At 42.2% G+C, this 23,145-nt stretch overlaps 1 protein-coding gene across 3 annotated transcripts; it reads right to left on the bottom strand.

Moving 5' to 3' along the window:
* Positions 1-2,887: 2,887 nt before the first annotated feature.
* On the bottom strand, positions 2,888-12,648 carry Mrps33 (mitochondrial ribosomal protein S33). Of its 3 annotated transcripts, none has more exons than XM_021632159.2 (3): positions 12,502-12,648; positions 6,475-6,713; positions 2,888-3,434 (listed from the first exon to the last, which is right to left on the bottom strand). In XM_021632159.2, exons 2-3 carry the CDS (start codon positions 6,684-6,686, stop codon positions 3,329-3,331), a joined length of 318 nt encoding a protein of 105 aa, XP_021487834.1. In that variant the 5' UTR covers positions 6,687-6,713; positions 12,502-12,648; the 3' UTR covers positions 2,888-3,328. The 3 variants fall into 3 exon arrangements, with proteins under 3 accessions (XP_021487834.1, XP_060236122.1, XP_060236121.1); XM_060380139.1 differs by having other exon boundaries at positions 12,513-12,584; XM_060380138.1 differs by lacking the exon at positions 12,502-12,648 and adding an exon at positions 9,462-9,555.
* Between the last annotated feature and the right edge of the window lie 10,497 nt (positions 12,649-23,145).

The following is a 23,145-nucleotide window of genomic DNA, read 5'->3' as shown; positions in this document are numbered from 1 at the left end:
GGCTAGCTCTGTGACACAGATCGATAGATGCGTGAAGTGAAGGCCTTTTCTGGTCTTTGTGTCTCTGTGCCCTTCTCTGGGCACATATGGTCATGTTCTAATTTTCCCTGGATATGCTTTCAATGTGCCAGTCTTTAAAGTATTGCTCTCAAAAGGTAAAAACCAGAAAAAAAAAATGGAGAGAGAAATGTGCTGGCCCTTTAAGTATGTTGGAAATCACATAAGCTAGGACAGCAGTGAAGGGAAATGCAAAAACAATGTCCACTTGCCTCTGCACCTCCTGTGTTCAGAGCAACAGTCAGTATTGAGCATAGCTGTTGGAAGAGAGGGTTTATTTTTGTCCACATCTTTCTTTCAGGGTGTGTGCAGGCTGTTCCAGGACCGTGCACAGCTGCCTGTCAGAAAACTGCCCTTGAGGAATGGTTAGCTGTTACCATGCTAAGAGCTCAAATGGACCCACATTAAGTGTGGTTCCTCCCAAGCCTTCCACTGGAAGTAGTAAACCTCCAGTACACGCCAGTGTTCTAGAATAATCACACCTGACAGAGAGGGCACGTGTGGCCAGGTACAGATGCTTCTTACTCTGCCTCCTTCCCAGAATTCTCTCCCCAGATACCCACTTTGAATCTTCTTGCCTTTTCTTTAGGTTTTCTTTAATTACTTTAACTTAGAGAAGAACATATATGGCCACATTTAACATTGGAGTTCCTGCAAACCTATGGCTGGCATAGGGATGATCAGTGTGAGGCAAGAAGGCAATCCCGTTCAATGTAACTTAGTTAACTGGTGTTGGGTCAAACTTCTGGAGTCTGACACCAGGCCATTCATTTTAGACATATTTAAATACAGTACTACTTTGGAAAAAAAGTTTTCTGGTAACAATTATCTCAATCCCATGTGCACAATAAAACTTAAGACACGGTTGCATTAAACTGTTTTGCAAAGTACATGTGACCTCTATCAGTGCGGGCTGTCTTGAGTCTCATGGTGTTTACTCCAATAGCTGGTTTTTGGGCAGTTTATGTGCAAACAGATCCTAGCTTTTTTCTGTTTTTTAGCATGTGTCAGCAGCACACTGACCCACTGTGAATTTGTTGTAGTCACCGTTCTATTGCTGTGAAGAGATGCCATGACCAAGACAACTTATAAAAGAAAGCAATTAATTGGGAGCTTGCTTACAATTTCAGAGGTTTAGTGCATCACCATGGTAGGGAGCATGGTGACGTGTATGGTGCTGGAGCAGTAGCTGAGAGCTACAGTCTAATCTGAAGCCTGAGGGGCCGAGAGCTGGACCTAGCATGGGCCCACCCCTAGTGATAGACTTCCTCCCACAAAGCCACACCTCCTAATCCTTGTAATCCTTTCAAACAGTTCCATTCCCTGGTGACCAAACATTCAAATAAGTCTATGGGGACCATTATTTAAACCACCACAGGGGTTAACTACTAATTACTTACCAGCCAGTGCCAGGACTCCTGGCTGCCTGAGCTGCTGACGCTCTTCCAATAGTTAACCGGAGGAGATTCTGCTTCCTGCCTCAGCGTCGTGGTTAGCATGTAATGCATTACTTGTCCAAACATCTTAGGTCTTCTACGATCCTTTTATGCAGGGCCTCTTTAAAACATTTAAAATTATCTTCTGGGGATAGGTGTTTTGCCTGCATGTATGAATGTGCTCCACATGTGTGTTGTGTGTTTGGTGCCAAGAGCATCCAAAGCCCTGAAACTTGAGTCAACCCGTGGGTGCTGAGAACGAAACCCTGGTCCTCTGTAAGACAAGCACTCTTAATTGCTAAGTGATCTCTTCAGGCCTAGGGCTTCTTTACAAGTTGGAGAATTGTCACAGCTACCTCAAGTCCAGGCTACGAGTATCTCCCACCTCAGCTCCTACCCTGGCTCAGCTGTGCACTTTTCCTAGGCAAATTCCGAGTTCTTGCCATTACTTTGTAACAGCAGCAGCACTCACTCACACAACCTTGGAGTGACTATATCTACTTTTTCTATCACCTCACAACTACTACGAGCCAGGCATATGGCAGGTACTAAGTAGAAAGCTTTAAATGAATGGATTCTGAACCTTCTGTTTTGAGTTAAATTCTATCAGACACAAATCACCCAATTTTAAGTAGACCCCCCCAACAGGCTATACACCCTAGCTATACCATCTGGATTATACATTTAAAAATAACATTTGTCTAAACATATGCACTAGTTCTTACTAGTCCAAGACTCAATGTTCAGAAAAAGAAAATCCTATCAAAAGTAGCTGATATGTCTACTCTTGCTTCTGTACTTTGCTTTTTGAACAAGAGGTTAACAAGGCCTTTACCATGACATGCATATGTACCATCCTGTTCTCTCTTTTGAGACAGGGTCTGGCCTCAAACATGATGTCTTGCCTAAACCAACCAAGGGTCACCAGGTTCAGCTGTCTAAACTTTTTCATACAATTTGCCTGGCCAGCCTATGTCCTTATGGTTAAACAAAAGCCAGTCAGGGGTCTGTTTTCAAATTTTGGAACAAGAATTTCTTACTTAAGGGCCTTTCAACCTTTCTTTACCTCAAGCACCTTTCCTCATCAGTTTTCTCTTATTTATCCTTTGTGTTCATCTTAAATATAATTTCTTTTTATTTTGGAAGGTCTCTAAATTTTCTAATGTGGTTTTGTCAATATTTTCATTTACCCACTGTCTCAAAAGGTAGTTTTTTTCTCTTTGTAGTATTTAACACAATTATAATACATGATACAATCATATTAAATATATATGTATTTATATTAGCCTCTTCTACAAGACTTAATGTTCCATGACCTAAAAACTGTTTCCCTTGTTAACCACTATATTACCAAGGCTCCAAAACCTTGTATACAGTAGGCACAGTATACACCCTTTCTTAGAGAGCTTTTAATCAAAGTTCGGCACCTTCAGAAGAGTCAGTTCGATGGTGAGGGCAGAGGCTCAATGATCAGAGAGATGAAAGTTTAGGGTTTAGTGGGGAAGCAATGGAGGAATAAAGAGAGTGTGGGATACTCATTTAGGGAGGTTCCTACTCCAATCCCAGCCTCCATTCCCATCTTCAACAAATCACTAAACAATAGTTTATTCATTTCATGATAGAATTTGGTAAGCTTTAGATTATAAAACCAAGGTCAATATAATTTTGAAGGATTAGAATATCTTCAAGAAGCCAGTCACAGTTTAACTGAGGTGGACATGAACACAGGGCTGATGTCTACTGAGGAAGGTCACATTCCTCTAATATGTGAAAAGATGATGAGATATACTTTCTTAGTCACTGAGGAAGAAATTTTTTTTCTTGAGGAGATGATACTATTTCCTTTTTGCAGCTCTTTTTCCTTCTCCTTTCTTTGGTTTCCCCTTTCCTCGGAGCTTCTTTATACGTCTTTGTTCTTCCTTAAAATCCTGATGCTCATCTCTGGATGAAGAAGAAGAAGAAGAAAAAAAAATTAGCTATGTTTACCACATTAGAGAAGTGCCAATAGATTGTTGAGCATGGCTTTTCAGGGCACATGCTTAGTTTGGCGAACAGAAAGCTTAGGGGACCCAACATACAGATTGGCTGGATTACAAGAATTTAGACATCAGTTTTCCTTTACAGACACAATACTACAAGTAACAGTAAACTTCCAGGTGAGCCCCAGGAAACCTATGTCACTATGAGATACGCCACCCAACAGTTCCTTACATTGAAGCTAAACGCCTTGGGTTGGGTTTCCATTATTGAAAAAAATTAAAAGACTAAACATTTTAGGAGTGAAACGTGAGTGTAATTTTCAGAAGCTGCACAGAGATCCTGACTGCCCTAGAAATTAGCATCCACTAAAAATGGGCAGTACTCCAGAACAGCTTAACTGGCAATGGATGCCCCCACAGAAAGGCTGCTGGGAAAGACTCAAGAAGATGGAAAGCAGATCAAGACAGGAGTTACAGGAGTTATGCACTTCTATTAGCCAGGACTAACAACACGCGTGATTGGTGATGACTGTAATAAAGTGTCTACATCCTAAGACCAAATACCCAAAGAAAGTGCTTAAACATGTAAGCCAGGAAAACCATGTAAACCAGCCTTAAAACACAGCTCCACCAGATACCAGCTCTGTGACTCTGGATACAAGACCTGTTTTTCTCTTTGCACCTTAGTTTCTGCATCTGTAACAGGTAGCAATGATAGCTTATGGTTTAAATATACATTATTAATGGATTTAACAAAATGGACCAAATATATAAAAAAGGGATGCTTTGCTGAGCCCAACCAAACTATATTTTTAAAAAATTGAGTTTAAGGAATTTGATATTTCATTCATTATAGACATATAGCACAGACCTCATTGGCATTAGCTATGAGTACCAAATGATTCTCAGCAGAGCCATCACAATTCATGTAAACAGATGTCAGGTCATGTTCAAACTCTGTCACCCAAGGCAAAGCCTTGTTCTTTACAACACTCACAGGCCCCGTGAGTCCTCCTGTCTCCCAGCTGTTCCCTTAGCCCAAACTGTTCCCGGGTCATTGCAGGCACCTTCCACCTCAGGAAGCCTCCATGGACTGTGTTCACCCTGCTTCCGTCCCACAGCTCTTCCCTAGGTCTCACCAGGTTCACTCACTACCCATGAGCCTCAGCCTAAGCCTCAGTCTCCTCTCAGGGGCTGACCCTGACTGCCCTGTTTAAGGCTATTACCATGCTTTTTCCCTGCTTACCACAGGCCCTATCAGCACTCTGGATCCTGCTTTGCCAGTTCTGCCCCCCCACCCCCAGCAGGCTCAACACTGTCACAAAACATATGATTTATTACATCATTTTCCCATTCTTTGTTCCCTCCCTGTTTCTGTCCACCATCAGACAGAAAACTCCACAAAGGCCACCAGCACAACACAACAGCTTCTTAACTGAGTTCTGGGGAGCTTATATTTCCCTCCCTCTTTTACAGGCCTTTACTTTATTGAAAGATGTCTATATTCAACCTGTCTGATGCTACAGTTGCCAGTGCATTGAAGGCATCATTTACCATAACTACTGACTAAACACATAAAAATAATTTTGCTTTTCAATAAACATCTAAGTGCTCAGTATTTTCCCCTTGTCCTCAAAGATAGCTAGGTCTTTGTTCTTCACATAAATGAAGAATATCAAGTGGGTATATTAAAATAGTTGAATGTGATTTTGTTACAGCTTATAACTTTCCATGGGGTCTGGCTTCTGATATTTTATTCTGGATCATAAGAAAATTAAGTTTTATTTTTCTGAGCCAACACTAATGGCAAAGGAGATAGTCCGAAGCAATTCCAGACTCTCAAAAGTAGGTCATATATTACAATCTCTAACAATACATTAATTTAGAACGTCCACTTGTTTTCTTCACTGCTATTCCTTGAATGTCCATCTTAAGTTCCTGTACATGCAAAGACCTTAAAAAATATGTTGGAGAAATGAGTGTACTAACCTTTAGCTTTCTGGAATTAGTATCATGCTATGCTATTAATTTTGTATTAACAAATGGTCCCAAATTAACAGTTAGGTCCAGTTAAAACATGTTACATTTTACAGATGATATATAGTTACATTTTTTTCTTTTTCTTTTTGTGGGTTATTTTTAAAATTTTTTTAATAATTACACTTTATTCACTTTGTATCCCCCCTGTAGCTCCCTCTCTTCTCCCCTCCCAATCCCTCCCTTCCTCCCCCTTCTCCACACATGCTTATGAAACATACTGTTTTAACTCTTTGTAAGGAGCATGTATTCATTTGGAAATAAAAAAAATTAAAGAAAAATGACCATCCATGTATTTTATCTTTTTTTCCCCTACAAAGGTCCTAAGCACTCACTTCTTAGATCTATCAAACATATAAAACACAGTATTGAGTTATGTAATTTATAAATTACCTTTAAAAGTGAAGTACAGCTTATTCAAGTCAAATTAATAGATCAAAAAGGCACAAAATAAAATGCCAGAAGCCAGTGGGAGGAATAAGAATGCCGATAAAACTGCCACCAGCAGAGAAGGGAGGTTCCTACACACCCAGTGAGAGGCCAACCGCGTGTGGGGCAGGACGCCGCTGCTCTGGGCCTAGAACCAGCTGCTCGGGCAGCCACGGTGCTGGTGGGGTTTTAGTTCACACCTAGTTCACACCGTTTGCCCCATCCTGCTAACCACTTCCTTCTCAGAGCAGCTTTAAATTAATGAATAATTAGACATCTCTCCATAGCTCAGTACAAGTTTATGTTGGTTATGTTTTAGACATAATTTCAACAAACATGTTTTTGCTTGTTTGCTTTTTTATGAGTCAAGACAATTTTAAAAGCCCACTCCCCGCCTTTCCCCACCCCACCTCTGTGCCCTACCTGGACTCTCTCATAAGAACCACAAAACTATAGGGAGAGACGAGCTAATGGTTTTCCTTTGCTGATCCACTAAAACCACCTGTCACAAAGCCCTGTCTGCTTCCCCTTATTACCTGTAAAGGCCAAAGAAACGGAGCTTGGCCATGAGCGCGAAGTATAGGTTGTGATCTGGATACCAGTCGTAAGTCTCTTTCCTTTTGGCCAAGGGCTGCTCACTGAACAGTTTTACCACTTTCATGGACTTTGAATCAGTAGGCCTGGCCACTTCACCAAAGATCCGGGCACTCAGACGGGACATGCGCAGTGCATATTCTGAAAGTGACATTTCTTATGCAGTGAGGAACAAGATTCCCTATAGAAGAGAAGGTTAATAGGTCAGTGTGAGAAATTCTGTATTTATCTAGTAAACATTTTAGAAAATGAAAAGCCACCCATAAATTACTGTGTACCTTTGGCAGGATCTACTCTGGAGGGGGCACATAGCCACTCCACGGCTACTTCTTTCCCCACACCTGTGGTTTTTACAGTCTGTGTTCATGTACTATGTTTCTTTGGTGTATTGGCTCTATTACAACTTGTGATCCAATAGGTTAGTTTACCTATTTGCAAGCTGGATGAAGGGGACAGGGAAACAAGTTATTCTGCTATGGCAACGTTATTACACCTTTAGAAAACAACCACCCAAGCAATCTGCAAGTAAATATGCTGACTGCTTGCCACCTAAAGGTGTAATCATGGCAGAGAAGTAATTATGCTGTTGTCTTTATTATCAGTCCTTTGAACACTGTTCTCCTCAAGGGCACCAGATGGCTCTGAGAACTGCTAATGAGTTATGAGGTCATTTGGCCTCTAGGTTACTGGATTGAATTCTGCCTAGCAACTGAAAGCCACTTGGGAAAAACAGACAATAGTTCTATAGAAACAAAATTCAACAGCTCAAATAAGGATCATCAGCTCAAAAGATTTGTTATTCTTGAACAAAAGTCACCTAGGAATTATGGTGCTATTTATCAGCCTTAATGCAAACTCACTCAACAGTAACCTCTGGAGAAAAACCAGAGGTACAGCACGTTGAAACAGATGTGAGAATGATAACTAGGGCATTATAAAAATTATAGCTAACAGATATTAAAAAAAAAAAAGAAACCACATAACGGACACGTAAGAATCAAAAATGCTTCTGGGGGATAGAGAGAGCTCTCAGTGGGTGAAAAGGGCTCTCTGCTCTTCCAGAGGACAGTTCAGTCCACAACACCGTGTTGGACTGCTCATAACTGCCTGAAACTCCAGCTCTGTGGCATCCAATGCCTTCTTCTAGGCTCTGTGGGATGGCACAAATGGCATGGATTCACACCGACATAGAGATGTAGACATACAGACATACACAGTAAAAAGTAGAAAGTATGCCTAGTGGTGGTGGCACATGCCTTTAATCCCAGCACTTGGGAAGTAGAGACAGGCAGATCTCTGAATCTGAGGACAGCCTGGTCTACAGAGCAAGAGTTCCAGCCAAGGAATATACAGTGTTACAGTGATAGCCTGTCTTAAAAATAAACAAAAAACAAATATTTACCCCTCCCCCCACTCACTTCTGGTAGAATAACTATGCCATCTCATTCTAAGTCAGATGTATCAGTTGTTGTTTGCCGAATATGCCAATTTATGTGACGTTTTCATGCCAAGATGAGAATCCTTGCTGGCTAAGGGACTACCTGGGGGATTGTTTGGCTGAGAGGAGAAGGAACTAGCTTTTAAACATAAAAAGGCATAAATCTATCGTGAAAGAAACTAGTGAGAGAACTTTACCAAATCTCTCAAGAAGTGAGCTAAAAGAAAACAGCTCTTCAGAGTTCCACACATTCCCCTTGCAAAGCAAAGTCTGGTTCCATCAAACTAATACTTCAGAAATAGAAATGCCAGGGGAGTGTGGGAGGAAATAAGAATGCCAATAAAACTGCCATCTGCAGAAGACATTCCCACACACCTGCTAAAAGACAAGACAAGGTGGAGGACACCTGATGAATTTCAAAATAGTGCTTGCAAGCAAATAAGCTCGGTTTGTTTGAAGAAGTTCTTAATGCTATTTCAAAACCCAGAAACAGAACAGAGGCTGACCTCAAACCAACTGTAGAATATCAGTGTCAAGCCATTTTTACTTGGAGTGCCAACTTGATGATCTCGGGCCAGCAGTGCCACCCAAAGGCTGGCCAGGGGAGAGGAGTCGGCTTCAAAGTCTCATTCAATCTACTCTGGGGCTCTTCTTTTTTCACACCCTGCTCTGCCCACTCTTGTCCGACTGGAGCTACGCTGTTAGAATCAGGGTTTGCTTTTTATCAGGGGAAATGCTTCCTCACCAGCTTGTAACTACGTACTACGTGTCATAACCTTCCAGGACCTTGCAGAAGTCCAGAAGCCAGGAGCAGCCATGTTTCTATGTGTGCTTTAAAAAAACAAAAACAAAAAACAAACCTTGACTCTTTCTGAACACAGGTTTAAAACAAATTTATTCATTTTGCCCTCTTCTGCTTAAATACTAGTATAGTATCCGAATGGAATTCCACTGTAATTGCGTAAAATTTCCAGAGACACTTTAAAGCAGGCTGAGGACTATCACCTGTGACAGCATCTAAAGGAAAACACACATTGAAGTCCCAGGCATGTTATTTTTAAATAGAGGCTACAGGCTGACACCTGTCTTTGCATCCCAGCTCTGCCATTTGTCTATTCTGAACTTTGCCTGTCTAAATTTGACTTTCCCCTTTCTCTGAAAAGAAGGGTTGCAGGTATACAGGGAGAAGTAAGTAGGGCAGAGATACTCAGTGAATGGTAGCTCAGAGAGGAACAACGCAAAACCTCTCTGAAAGCTTGGTGTTTGTGTATTGCACCCTGACACTGTTCACGTATTGATTCCTTGACCTTACTGAGTGCCCAAGCATAGTTGCCCCCATACTTTCCTGAAATGATAGCTTCATTTACAAAGCCTGATGAGCGGGAGAGGGCAGCCAGATCCTTGGTAGCCTGACAAGTAGGAAGAAGAAGAAGGGGCCCTCCAGAAGCAGCTGAGGCCTGCTTCTGGACGCTAAGGCAACTCCATACTCACTTTGCAATGCAGCAGACAGGTGGGACAGATAATCAGTCCTAAGACACATTGGAATCCATGGCAATGCAGACCACAAACCAAGTCTTAAAGGGACAAAGTCTTTACGACAAAGAAAGAGAACAAACCTCTTTAGACCGAGTCCCTGACTCAGCCCCACTCCCAGGATCGTGGCTTTAGTTTCCTCCCCCAGCACATGCACCCATTCCAGTAAAAGACAGAGGAACCTGGTCAAAACTTTTTTTCCCCTTAAAACAAAAGAATATGCTTTTTAAAAATTGCATTCATTAGCTGGGTAGTGGTGGTGCACACCTTTAACCCCAGCACTCTTGTGAATTCCAGGCCAGCCTGGTCTACAGATCGAATTCTAGGACAGCCAAGGCTACAGAGAGAAGCCCTGTCTGCCCCCCCTCAAACAAAAACTGCATTCACCTATTTTACACTGTGGTGTATGTGTGTACGTGGGCACAGATGTCCTACAATACACACACAGAGGTCAAAGGATAATTAATGGTTCTTTCATCATATGCCCCTGATACTGAACACAGGTCATTAGGCTTGACCACAGTGTCTTTATCCATTAAGCCATCTCACAGGTCTGGTAAACTTAAAGTACAAAGAAATGCACAAATAAACCAATATAGGTTAGGTGCACTCCAAAGCACAGGCAGGCGAATCTCTGTGAGTTCAAGAAAAGGATTGCTTTCCGTAACAATCTATGACAGATGCATTGTCACTTCCCTTTCCCCCTCTCTAATCTTAAATCAAAAAGAAAGGAATGGCCTAGCAGCTTAGGTGCTTGCCACCAGGCCTGCAATCTGAGTTTGATCCCTGGAATTCATAGGATAGATGGAGAACACTGACCACCCCCAAGATGTCCTCTAACAACTACACGCCTGTGCACACACAAATGTAAAGGAAAACATTTAAAAACTAGGACTTTTTAAGATGTTAGTATGCTTTCTTAAAGGATTTCAATTTTATAAACAAATATAACCTTGGGGCTAGAGAGTGGTTAAGAGCACTGGCTGCTCATCCAGAGGCCCTGAGTTCAATTCCTAGCAACCACATGGTGGCTCACGACCATCTATAATGGGATCAGATGTCCTCTTCTTTCTGATGCTCTTTTCTGTCGTGTAGGCATACATGCAAATAGAGATTATATACATAAATAAATAAATCTTTAAGGAATATAACCTTTTAAAATGACATCAAGTCAAATAATTTACATGTCGATTAGATTTTAATTCACACAAAATTATCTTAGGAGTTATATAACAGTGTAAAAATTTTCAAAATAAAAAAAATGTGTGTGTCTGCGTGAGTATGTTCACATGAGTACAGTACCTGAGGAGGCAAGATGGCATTGACTCCCTAAACAGTGGCTATCAACCTTCTAATGACTTGACAACCCTTTATACAGCTCCTGTTATAGTGACCCTCCAAGCATAAAACTATTTTATTGCTACTTCATAACTGCACTTTTGCGACTGTTATGAATTTTAAGTATCTGATCTGCAGGATATTTGATACGAGACCCACAGATTGAGAACCACCGCCCTACCATTGTGTTATAGGAGGCTGTGAGCGACCTGACCTAGGTACTAGGAACTCAACTTGGGTCCTCTGCAAGAGCCAAAACTATTGAGCCATCTCTCCAGCCCCACAAATTACACTTTTTGAAATGTCATGTTTCTTTACATGTGAATGAAAGACAAATATAGTGATATGGAGGAAATAACTGATGGGAATGAGAAGCAAAACCAAATTATTTAAATATGTCAAAAAAAACACATCACACCCACATCTGAAAATTCAGAATTCCTCTGTCTCTTTTCCTTTGGCACAAAAAGGCAAGTTTCTCTTTCTGACAGGTCTGGTTTATTTATTTAGCATGTTTGCAGGTACACATGTGTGTGCGTGTATATGTAGGTCAGTGGTCAATATCAGGTGTTCAGCTGCTCTCCACCGTATTATTTGAGGTCTTTCATTGTACCTGAAGCTCATGGTTTGGGCTGAAATGGGTTCAGGACAGTCTTTTATGTCAGCCTTCCCAGTAAATGTCTCTGCTCCAGCACTTTTGTTCTTAATGTGGGTACTGGGGATCAAACTCAAGTTCCCACGTTTGCATGGGGAAACACTTCACCCATTGAGCCATCTCTGCAGCCTCTAGATTTGATTTAAAAGATCAGTTCTAGCTCAGTAACTGGCTTTGGATAGGTTGGCCCTTTCTTCTTGAAAGGTGAAGTGTGGCGTTAATGCTGACTGACCATGCTGTTTGTAAATCACCTGTATGAGATGTTCATTATATATTTTCCTGGGAGGAGGTTTTCTCCAGTTCCTTGAAATCTACTGGCTTAGCAGATACCATGAAGCTTAATATCGAAAAGGTACCTAGAACCCCGTCTATGCTTGTAAAACAAAAGGCCTCGTAGAAGTCATTCTCATGAGCCTCCATTCTCTCACGAAGTAAATGAACAGTCAGTCCTAAGGTCTCCCTGAACTGAGAAGGCGGGGTGGCTGCCCAATCAAGACCCAAGGAATTCATTCGCGCTGTCACTTTACCGAGAAGCTACCTGTTCAGAACGAGCATTTAAAAACTGGTACCTGTGATTTCACTGGGTCACAGGGCATGAACGCCACTGAGTAGCTAACGAGTTTATTTCGTTCAGCATGAACAACTCATACTCTCCGCTGTCTGAGTTGATCACTGTTTCGGTGATGGAAGCCGTATCATTGTCATACACTTTCCCAAGTATCATCTTACTGCATTTAAAAAGACGGTTAACAAACATCGTCTGAACCTCCCTCACAAAACTACAGTGCGCATGGCGGGCTAAATGGGACAGAGGAAGTGCATTCTTGATTTGTCCAATTCCCCATAGAACGCAGAAGCCCAAAGTGCTTGTGGGGTACACGAGGAAGGTCCAGGCAGGCGCCTAACGGACTGGTCCGGATCTGAGAATTCTACCAGGCTGGAGACCTGGGTTCGCCGGCACCGACGCCGCCCTCCACTTCGACCCCAACAGCCCGCTCGCCTTACCTGCTCCTGACCTTGCGCGCCCGCGTCCGGAAGACCCTCCTCCTCGCCGGCCCCCAGCTCCGGAGAGCAGGAGAGAGGCGGAAGCTCGGTGGCTAGAGCGGAGCCGGAGGGCAACCCGGAACTACTAATGTTCCTGGGGGCGGGGCCTCGGGGGACACCTAGCGGCCGGACTCGCTCGGAGCCGAGGGCCTCCGCCTGTGAGGAAAGCTGGTTGGGTGGGGTGGTTCTGAGAGTGGGGGACTCTCCGGCTTTCCCTGAAGGTTCTGGAGGGGTCACAAGCTTCATTTTGTTGAGAATGGCCAGAGTTGCGTCCCTTGTCTCAGAGAGCTACTTGCTCTGTGAGAGTAGAATGAAATGCAGTCTTTTTTTTTTTTCCTTCCTTCCTTCCTTCCTTCCTTCCTTCCTTCCTTCCTTCCTTCCTTCCTTCCTTCCTTCCTTCCTTCCTTCCTTCCTTCCTTCCTTCCTTCCTTCCTTCCTTCCTTCCTTCCTTCCTTCCTTCCTTCCTTCCTTCCTTCCTTCCTTCCTTCCTTCCTTCCTTCTTCCTTCCTTCCTTCCTTCCTCCCTCCCTCCCTCCCTTCCTTTCTTTCTTTTTTTTTTTTTTCTTTCTTTTTTTGAATCAAGCTTATGCCCTATGTGGTCTGAAGATACTACTTGATGCAAGCTCGGAGACTTTTTGACCCTCTGAGGAAGATTGCTTTTTCTCAGTCAAGGAGTTGCGCTGCGTTTCAGTAACACCTGCTTCTGCCTCCCAGGTGCTGGGATTAAAGGTGTGAGCCATCACCTCCTAGCCTCAACTTATGATAAAGTCTCAAAAAAAAAAAAAAAAAAAAAAAAAAAAAAAAAAAAAAGCAAGGTATCTTAACGGTGGGGCAAGAAAAGACCTTAACCAATGGACAGTTATGAGATCAGTCATGGGACCTTGGGCAATCTCGAAAGGAAATCAGATATGTGGACCAAGGAAACTTCAGCTTTACCGTGCAGCTGTGTCAGCTGCTGGGCAAAGTGCCCTTCTCCTTGGGGCTGAGGAGAGGTTGTTCACATTTGTATCAAAAGCTAAGGCGCAGGGTTATCTGCCCACCTGCCCACTAGTGAAGGGTCCTCCAAAGACCACGACTCCACTTCCTTTTCATTGTGGCTTTGACCTCCAGTATAATGGAGAATCCTGAGAAGAAATAGCCTTAAAAAATGATCAGACCCACCATATTTTGGGAAGGAAAGAGCCTCACCCTACTCTATGAGTATGGCGCCCGTTATGGTCAGGAATAGCCACACACTGACGGCTAGATCACCAGACTCAAGACTGATGAAAGTTTACTGAATGCCGAACAAAAACTGACTGGTCAGGGACAGAATCGGGGCTCTGGCATCAGACTGTGATGGCGGTCTGTTTCTAAGGTAGGCTTTTTATACAAGAAACCATAACCAGGTAACAATCAGGTGTAGGAAGCAGGAGGGGGGCACTATTACATCATTTTTACCAGCTAAACATAATTGATTTTGTTCCAAGTGTATTGGATGTAGCATTTAAAGCTGATTGGCTACGATATAGGTTTGGGGACTTTCCACTTCCCCACAGTTCCCGGAGAAAGGAACATAGCAGGATGTTGCATTGTTAACTCTAATAGAACATGCATTTACCTTTAACTAAAGCAGAACATGCATTTATCATCTATTGTTTTATTCTAAGCAGCAAGTATCGAACTATTGAATTGTATCCTGGTCTCTGACAAATAGGACTTGAGAACTTGAACTTAATTTCACCATATGATCAAAATGGAGACTGGAGGCAAAATGGCTTCTGACATGCTAAAGGTGATAGCAGGTGTTATCAGAGGAGCTACAATTATGCTAAGACTTAAAATAGGTCTCAAGGAGGGGTGTTAGAGTTTAGGCAGGTTAAGCATGTTACTGCATAAATACAAGAATTTAAAAAAATTTACAATGCAAAATCTACTGTGTTGCTCCCTTTCTCTTTGGAACAGCTCACTCCTTGGAATCTTTACTTGCTTTGTTAAGTAAACTGCTTAAACTGTGTCTCATTGATTTTTTTCTTTGAAAAGACAAGAGCTGAGAGACCCTCTCCCATCAAAAAAAGGTATGTCTCCTCAGTAGTTATCCAAGCCTCTCGCTGACACCATTTATAAAAATTACTCTACGGTACTTATTGAACTCTTTATAGGTCGATTGAGAAACGAGTACTTATTCTCTGTGCATTAATCAAGGCCTTACATAAATACACTAAAATGGATTTTAGAATTAAGGCAAGTCAGCAGTGAGTTCTATATCTGGAGGGTATTCGGTTGGCATTGTCTTCACTCCTATAGAATTTGTGTTTGCCAGGTTTTAGTATGTTATCAACCCATGCTATAGTAAAACAATCTTATAAACATTTACACTGAGGCTATTAAAGTTCTGTGCATAACTGCAGCCACCTACTCTACAGTGACTTTAGGCAGCAGCAGTCCTTGGAGAAATTTCACCTTGTGATTTCTGTTTCTGTAGGTTTGGGTTGTTTGTAACCAATGTCCTCTAGGTTTTATAAACAGGAAGACCTCTATTCTAATTTGCCTCTCTGTTGCTGTGGTGAAACACTGACCAAAACCTGATTGGCGTGCAACATTTATTTGGCTTGCTGTACAGTCTGTAATCTAGGGAGACCAAAGCAGGGACTCAAGGCAGGAGCTGAAGCAGAGATCATAGAGGAACATTGTTACTGGATTGCTCCCATGGCTTGTACAGCTTGGTTTCTTCTAGAACCCAGAACTACTTGCCCAGGAGTGACATAGCCCATAGAGGCTTGGCCCTCCCCCATCAAGTATAAATCAAGAAAATGTCACATAGACATGTCAGACCATTTTGGTGGAGGCAATGACTCCAAGTGACTCTAGCTCATGTCAAGTTGATAAAAATTAATCAGGAACAACTCTTTTATATATTGGCTGTTAGCTTTGAAGGCAAATTTTTAATTGACTCAAGCATGAGATATATATCTCCCCTATATATGGGTTGATAACATACTAAAACCTGGCAAACACAAATTCTATAGGACTGAAGACAATGCCAACTGAATACCCTCCAGATATAGAACTCACTGCTGACTTGCCTTAATTCTAAAATCTATTTTAGTGTATTTATGTAAGGCCTTGGTTAATGCGCAGAGAATAAGTACTCGTTTCTCAATTGACCTATCAAGTATTCAATGTAGTAATCCCTGTAAAGTGTGGTTCTATTAAAACTGTATTTGGGGAGTTGATTCCAAGACATGTCATGGGCAACACAATCTGAGAACTCAACTCATAGATTGGTATTGCATATAATATATGCACAACTTATGGTATACTTTAAGTCATTTCTAGATTAGTAATGATATCTCATGCAATTTAAATGACATATGAATAGTTATATGATTATATATTATACTATATATTATTATATTTGTAAGGCAGTAGTGGCAAGAAAAAAAGTCTGTCCATATTTACTACAGATGAAAGTTTCCCCCTAAATGTTATTGATCTATGATTAAGAGAATCTATGGATGAAACACCCATAGACATGGAGGGCTTGCAGTATTTGTATAATGATTGTTGCTGGTTCTGCTTTGTATGTCTTCATTTTTATATCATTTTAACTGATTTGCTGTATTTTAAAAATATTTGGTTTTAATTTTGTGTGTGTGTGTTTGTATAGTTATGCTCACATGAGGGAAGGTGCTGGTGGAGGCCAGAAGAGAGCATCATATCCCCTGGAGCTGAAGAGATGGTGGTTTGTGAGCCATGTGACTTGGATCTGAGAACTGAATTTGGGTCCTCTGCAGGAGCAGTATGTGTTCAAAGCTGTTAATCCATCTTGCTGCTAATTAATGTTTTGTGGATATTTATAAATCATGACAAATCTTCTTTCCTTCCTTCCTGTTGAAGAGAAGTTTATTTTGACTCCTGGCTCTGTTCTGAAGAAGGCTGGCACTTGGCAATAGCTTTTCTGGGGTAGGTGTGTAATGTTTGTGTGTACATTCACATATGTGAATGTGGGCATATGAGTGCACATGTGGAGGTCAGTGAACAATCTCAGTGTTGGTCCTTGCCCTTCACCTTGTCTGAGACAGGGTCACTCTTGTTGACTGCTGAGTGCAGGAAGCTAGCTGGCCTGGGAGCTCCTGCCAATGCTCCTGTTCTGCTCTGGTCTCCAGGTCATGGTGTCCTGGTGCTACAGATAGGTGCCACTGAATCCAGCTTTTGTGTGGGTTCTGGAGATTCAGATTCAGGCTGTCAGCTTGCACAGCAAGTGCTTTGCTCACTGAGCTCTCTCCATGTGCTCCTGGTGATGGCTATCTCGCCATTTATTTATTTATTTATTTATTTATTCATTCATTCATTCACTCATTATTCACTTTGTATCCTGGCTGTGGTTCCCCACCCCCGTTCCTTCCAGTCCCCCCTCCCCACATCCTTTCTCATCTCCTCCCATGTCCCTCCCCTAGTCCACTGATAGGGGAGGACCTCCTCCCCTTCTATACCACTCTAGCCTATCAGGTCTCATCAGGGCTGGCTGCATCATACTCCAGCTAAGGATCATGCATAGAGAGGGCCTAGGCCCACAGAATCTTAAGGTGGTACAGAGCAGCACAAGGCAAGAGACAGGGAGACTGTCTTTATCATCCCTGGTTCCTCTGTTATGAATTCAGCAGCATTTGTTCATGAGGGCTTCACTCCATAGCTTATTTAATACTAATTGCCTCCCAAAGGCCCATCTCTAAATGCCCATGTTAGATTAATTTTCCACCCTCTTAATACCTCACACTGAGGATTAAACTTTAACCCAGGAACCCCTTAGGGATACTCCCCAGCCTTATCCAAACCGTAGAACAAGGTATAGAGGGTTATAGGTGGGCACTGTGACTGTCATTAAGTAGAATTCATGGGGCTCATGTTACTTTCTTGAAGCTGCTATAATAAAATACCACACACAGGGCCTTACCACAATGAGTTTATTTATCATATTTCTGGAAGATGTGGAAATTCAGTATTGTTGTACTAAAATCAAGATACTGGCTGGGCTCTGCTCCTTCTAGGAGAGCATATGCCCCTTCAGGGGAAGTCACTTGTCTGGATCTTCTAATATTTCGTGCTCACTGATATTCATTGGTTTGTGGCCACAGCATTTAGATCTTCAAGGCCTGCATCTTTAAATATTACTCTGTTCCTTGCTCTTCTTACCTTTCCATCTGTGTGATGGATTTCCCACTGATCTTAAAAGATATACATGATTATATTTACAACCCACCTGTCTAGTCCTAGATATTTTTTTAATTTAATTATTTTTATTAATTACAGTTTATTCACTTTGTATCCCCCCTGTACCTCCCTCCTTCCTCCCCTCCCAATCCCACCTTCCCTCTTTACCACCCATGTCCCTCTCCCAGTCCACTGAAAAGGGAGGTCTTTCTCCCCTTCCCTCTGACCCTAGTCTATCAGGTCTCATCAGGAGTGGCTGCATTGTCTTCTTCAGTGGCCTGGTAAGTCTGCTTCCTCCTTAGGGGGAGGTGATCAAAGAGCAGGCCAATCAGTTCATGTCAAAGCCAGTCCCTGTCCCCATTACTATGGAGGCCACTTAGACACTGAACTGCCATAGGCTACCTCTATGCAGGGGTTCCAGGCCATCTCCCTGAGTGGTCCTTGGCTGGAGTATCAGTTTCAGAAAAGACTCCTGTGCTTAGATTTTTTGGATCTGTTTGTGGAGCTCTTGTCCTCTCCAGGTCTTACCATCTCCCACTTCTTTCATAATATTCCCTGTACTTTGCCCAAACTTTGGCTATGAGTCTCAACACCTAGATAATATTTTTATCTCAAGACCCTTAATATAACTACACATTTGAAGACCCTATTCCAATACAGGGTAAAGCAAATAGAAATTATTTGACTTCTTTTCCCATTTGTAGACCTTTTGTTATTTTTTTCTTGCCTTGTTTCTCTAGCTTAGAACTAGAACACTGTATTGAATAAGAGTGAACAGAGTGGACACTTTTGTCTAGTTTCTGATTTTAGAGGGAATGTTTTAAGCTGTTCTTCCATTTAGCATAATGCTAGTATACATTTATCATGCATAATCTTTTTATGTTGAGGTATATTTTTCCTATTTCTATTTTTTGGGGGGATTTTATCATAAAGAGCTTTGACAAAGGCCTTTTCTGCATTTGTTATGATTGTATGATTTCTGACCTTGAACTTACGGAATTACAGATGTAAGCCACCATATCTCACTATAGGAGATTTATTTATGATAGCCCAAACTAAGAAACAACTCAAATGCACATTGTAGTATCTCTATACAGTGGAATTCTAAGTATTCCAAACTGGATGGTTTTCTGTCTACTTGACACAGGCTAGGGCATCAGAGGAGGGGGCCTCAGGTAAGAAAATGCTTCCATAATACAGGGCTGTAGGCAAGCCTGCAGAGCATTCTTAAAACCAGTGATTGATGGGAGATGGTCCAGCCCATTGTGTGTGGTGCACCCCTGGACAGGTGGGCCTGGGTTCTATAAGAAAGCAAGCTTGCCAAACCATGCAGAGCAAGCCTGTAAGCAGCACCCCTCCAAGGTCACTGCATCAGCTTCTACTTCCAGGTTCCTGCCCTGTTAAGTTCCTGTCCTGGCTTCCTTCAGTGATGGACTACAGCATGGAAATATAAACCAAATAAAACCTTTCCTCCCCAACTTGCTTTGGTCATGGTGTTTCATTGTAACAATAAAAACCTAACTAGGACAACATGTAAGTCTGTCTATGAGTCTCAGAAGCATTGTGTTGAGTGATATGTCAGACCCAATAGGCTACATGCTGTATTAATTCATTTAGGTGACATTGTGGAGGTTTCACTGGGATTGGAAAACTACAGGGGCAGATCACCACAGAGGGGCGCTAGTGATGAGGAAGAGCGGTTGGCAATAGAGGGGTATGAGGGAACCTTTCTGGGCAATAGAAGTGCTTTTCAATTATACTAGTGGTTACACAACTGTACTTGTTTGCTAACACTCATCAAACCGTATATGTAAAACGGCTGAATCTGGTGGTATGTAAATGATAACTCAGTAAACCGGTTTTAAAATGGAGGTGTTCTTTTTATAGCTTGTCAAATGAATGCTTCCTCTGCTTCTTCATCTTTAAATTTTAGATTTTGCTGTGTAGATATGAATACAGAAGAGATGAAGCTCCCATTCCTCCTACTTTCTCTCTCACACTCGGTATTCTCAAAGATGATGATCATTCTGAGGATGGTGTGCATTATTCTTGTGTGTACATTTGTCCTTTTGGACATCTGTATGTGACACAAACAGGATACAAACAGCTATACCTTTCATTTAAAAAATACACAGTTGGGAATTTTCTGTATACATCTTTTGCATCTTGTTTTAAGCACTTGAAATCGTGTTTTTGAGAGTCATACATCTTAATATATACATATGTGATTAATCTATTTTAATTTATGTAGAACATTCCACAATGTGAATATATTATGGTTATTTAACATTTTGCACCAAGGGAGTGCTTGACGCTTGCTTTTTTCCATTATCAGAAACATTCAAAGAACACCCTCCTGCAAGCTACCTTTTAGCACATACAAAAGCATCTTTTCAGGTGAGGCATCTGAAATGCCATCACTGTGTTTAAAGACTTTCAAACGTCTGCCATGATTGCATTGATTATATCCCACTCTCAGCATATCTAATATTTTATATTACCAGATTTCTTAAGCTTTGGGAAGCAATACCTAATGTGCATATTTTAGATTACAAGTGGTAAGAGTATATCTCTTGTGTGTGTGTGTGTGCACACCACACATCTGTAGGGGTCAGATGTCAACCTTAGGTGTCATTCCTCAGGTGCTGTACGCTTTGCTTATTGTGACAGGGTGTCTCATTGGCTGGAATTCATCAATTAGGTGAGGCTGGAAGGCCTGTGAGCCCCAGAAATACACGTGTGGTGGTTTGAATAAAAATGGTTCCAAAAGGCTCATATATTTGAATGTTTAGTCATCAGGGAGTGGCACTATTTGAGGGTTAGAGGATTAGGAGGTTGTGGTCTTGTTGGGGAAAGTGTGTCACTGGGGGTGAGCTTTAAGGTTTGAGACACCCAAGCCAGGCCCAGTCCCTCTCTCCCTCTCTCTCTCTGCCTACAGATCAGGATGGAGAAGTCTCAGCTAATTATCCAGCACCATGTCTGCTTGCATGCTGCCATGCTTCTTGCCATGATGATAATGGACTAAATTTCTGAAACTGTAAACAAACCCCCAATTAAATGCTTTCTTTTATAAGAGTTGCCTTGGTCATGGTACCCCTTCACAGCAATAGAACAATGCATCTCTGCCTCCCCAGCACTGGGGATACAAGCTCATCACACCTGGCTTTTTACTCATGTTCTGGGGATAAAACTCAGGTCATCACACTTATTTAGTAAGCACTTTACTCTCTGAGCCATATCTTCATCTCCAAGACTATGTATCTCTAGTTTCATTGTTTCTCCTCTCCTTTCTTACCATTGTTCTTCCTTCCTCCATGTTATTCATTCTGGTAAATAACATCACTCTTAACTAGATGCTCACACCAGGAATTTGTATGTTATCCTTGAACCTCCAGCTTCCTTCTCCCATATCCATCCTCCAAGACTTTAATTTTTTGTCCACAGCATCATAATGACCTGCTAGCTAGTCTCCTCCACCTATTGACTCTCCTCATTACTTTGGATTAGAAAAGCAGTTGAATGCATTAAGTGGGGCTTAATGGGACATCCTAGCAGGAACATGGACTACTGTGGTGCTGAGGGTGATTTAAACTGTAGAGGTTTAGCTCAGAGGTTTCAGCGGAGAAGAATATGAGTGTGTGGCCAAGAGACCGTTCTTGTGATATTTTGGCAAAGAATGTGGCTGTTCTCTGCTCTTGTCCAAAAAGTCTGCCTGAGGCTAAATTGAAGAGTTATAGATTAAACAGCTTTGGCAGAGGACATTTCAAAACAGCCTAGTATTAGTGTTCACTTTTATGAAGATCTATAATGAGAAGGAACAAGCTGAGCAAGAAAAAAATATACAAAATGTATAGTTCAAGGAGAAAAGGGAACAAGGAAGTGGAATGAAGCTAAATCCTGAACAGACCAAAGAAAAGTCTGATGTTAGATGGAATAAATAGAGTAGTGACCTCAGGGCAAGACTCCACCAAGCTAAGCCTCCAACTTATAAAAGGGAATTAAAGAACAGTTTAGGTCCAGGTGTGGTGATACACATGCCTTTGATCCTAGCACTCTGGAGACAGATGCAAGCAGATCTCTGAATTTGAGGCCTATGTGGTCTACAGAGTTCCAGGACAGCCAAGCCTAGGCAGTGAAGGAAACCACTGCAAACAGAAAACTGGTGAAGATGTAGTTGAACATCGGGCCATGCTCCAGTCCCAGGAAGCAGCAGAACTTGGGAGCTTCAGCCACATGGTTCTAGCTTTAGAGTCAACCATAGAAGAAGAAAGGGGTTATGGAATCTCCCTCCATGACTAAAGAAAACTGCTGAAGACAGGTATGTGTTAGAGTTGTCCCTGGAGGCCTAGAGAGACCATATTGTGAAGCTGTGAAGGTGAAGCCTGGATTGCCTTGAAAACCCCAAGATGTTAGAGATAACAGAGTCATGGGATACTTGCCAAGAAGAGGTGCTAACAGAAGTGGAACCTGTGGCTCTCCCTTCTTCCTGGGGTCATTGGCCGCCAGTCCTCAGGAACAAGGGAGCAGAAGCCACAAACTGGGAATTCAGTGGCCCATGAGCACAAATGAAAATGACCTTCTGGGAGCAGTTTTGGGAAGCAGATAAATTTTATTTGGGGTGAGCAAGGGTTATATAGGACTTTGGGGAGGGGGGTCCCCAGGATGGGTGAGTGTCATTGGCTGAAGGGTTGAGGTACTGAGATGCCTCATTTGCATGGGGAGGCATTCCAGGAAGCCCAGGTGCTTGCTGAACAGCCTCTTACCAGAAGAAGGGAGTTGGACCTGTAGTTTCCCTAAGGGCTATGTGCCATTCCTCAGGTACAGGTTGTGAGGGTCCAATATGCCCCAGGCAGAGAAGAGGAAGCCTCACCAGCAAAGGGAGAGGCCATTTTACGGTGAGCTCAGGTGGACTGCAACCTTAGCAGCAGGGTTTCCCAGCAAAACCAGCCCAAGAGAAAGAAGTGTGCTGCAGACAACAAAGCTGAAAGGAGCTGGGTATCTGAAGAGCACTTTGACATCAGACATGAAGATGCAGACTTTGGAGTTTGCCCAGCTGGTTTTCAGTCTTGCTTTGGTTCAGTATTTCCTCACTATTCTCCCTTTTGGAACAGTAATATATCCTGTGTCATTATAGGTTGGAAATATGTGATCTGCTTTTTCATTTTCATTTTACAGGGGGTTACAATTAAGAAATTGCATGCGTCATAGAAGAGATTTTGTACCTTTAAACAGTTTGAGACTGTGGGGACTTTTGAAGTTGGACTAAATGCATTTTGTATTATGTTATGGCTATAAGCCTGTGTGTGTGGGAGGGGTGGTCAAGGAGTGGAATGTGGTGGTTTGAATAAAAATGGCTCCCATAGGCCCAAAGGGAATGGCACTATTAGGACCTTGCTGGAGTAGGTGTGGGTTG

The sequence above is a fragment of the Meriones unguiculatus genome, chromosome 3, assembly GCF_030254825.1.
Source record: "Meriones unguiculatus strain TT.TT164.6M chromosome 3, Bangor_MerUng_6.1, whole genome shotgun sequence".
Classification (NCBI taxonomy): Eukaryota; Metazoa; Chordata; class Mammalia; order Rodentia; family Muridae; genus Meriones; species Meriones unguiculatus.
This window is presented reverse-complemented; position numbering and strand designations above follow the sequence as displayed.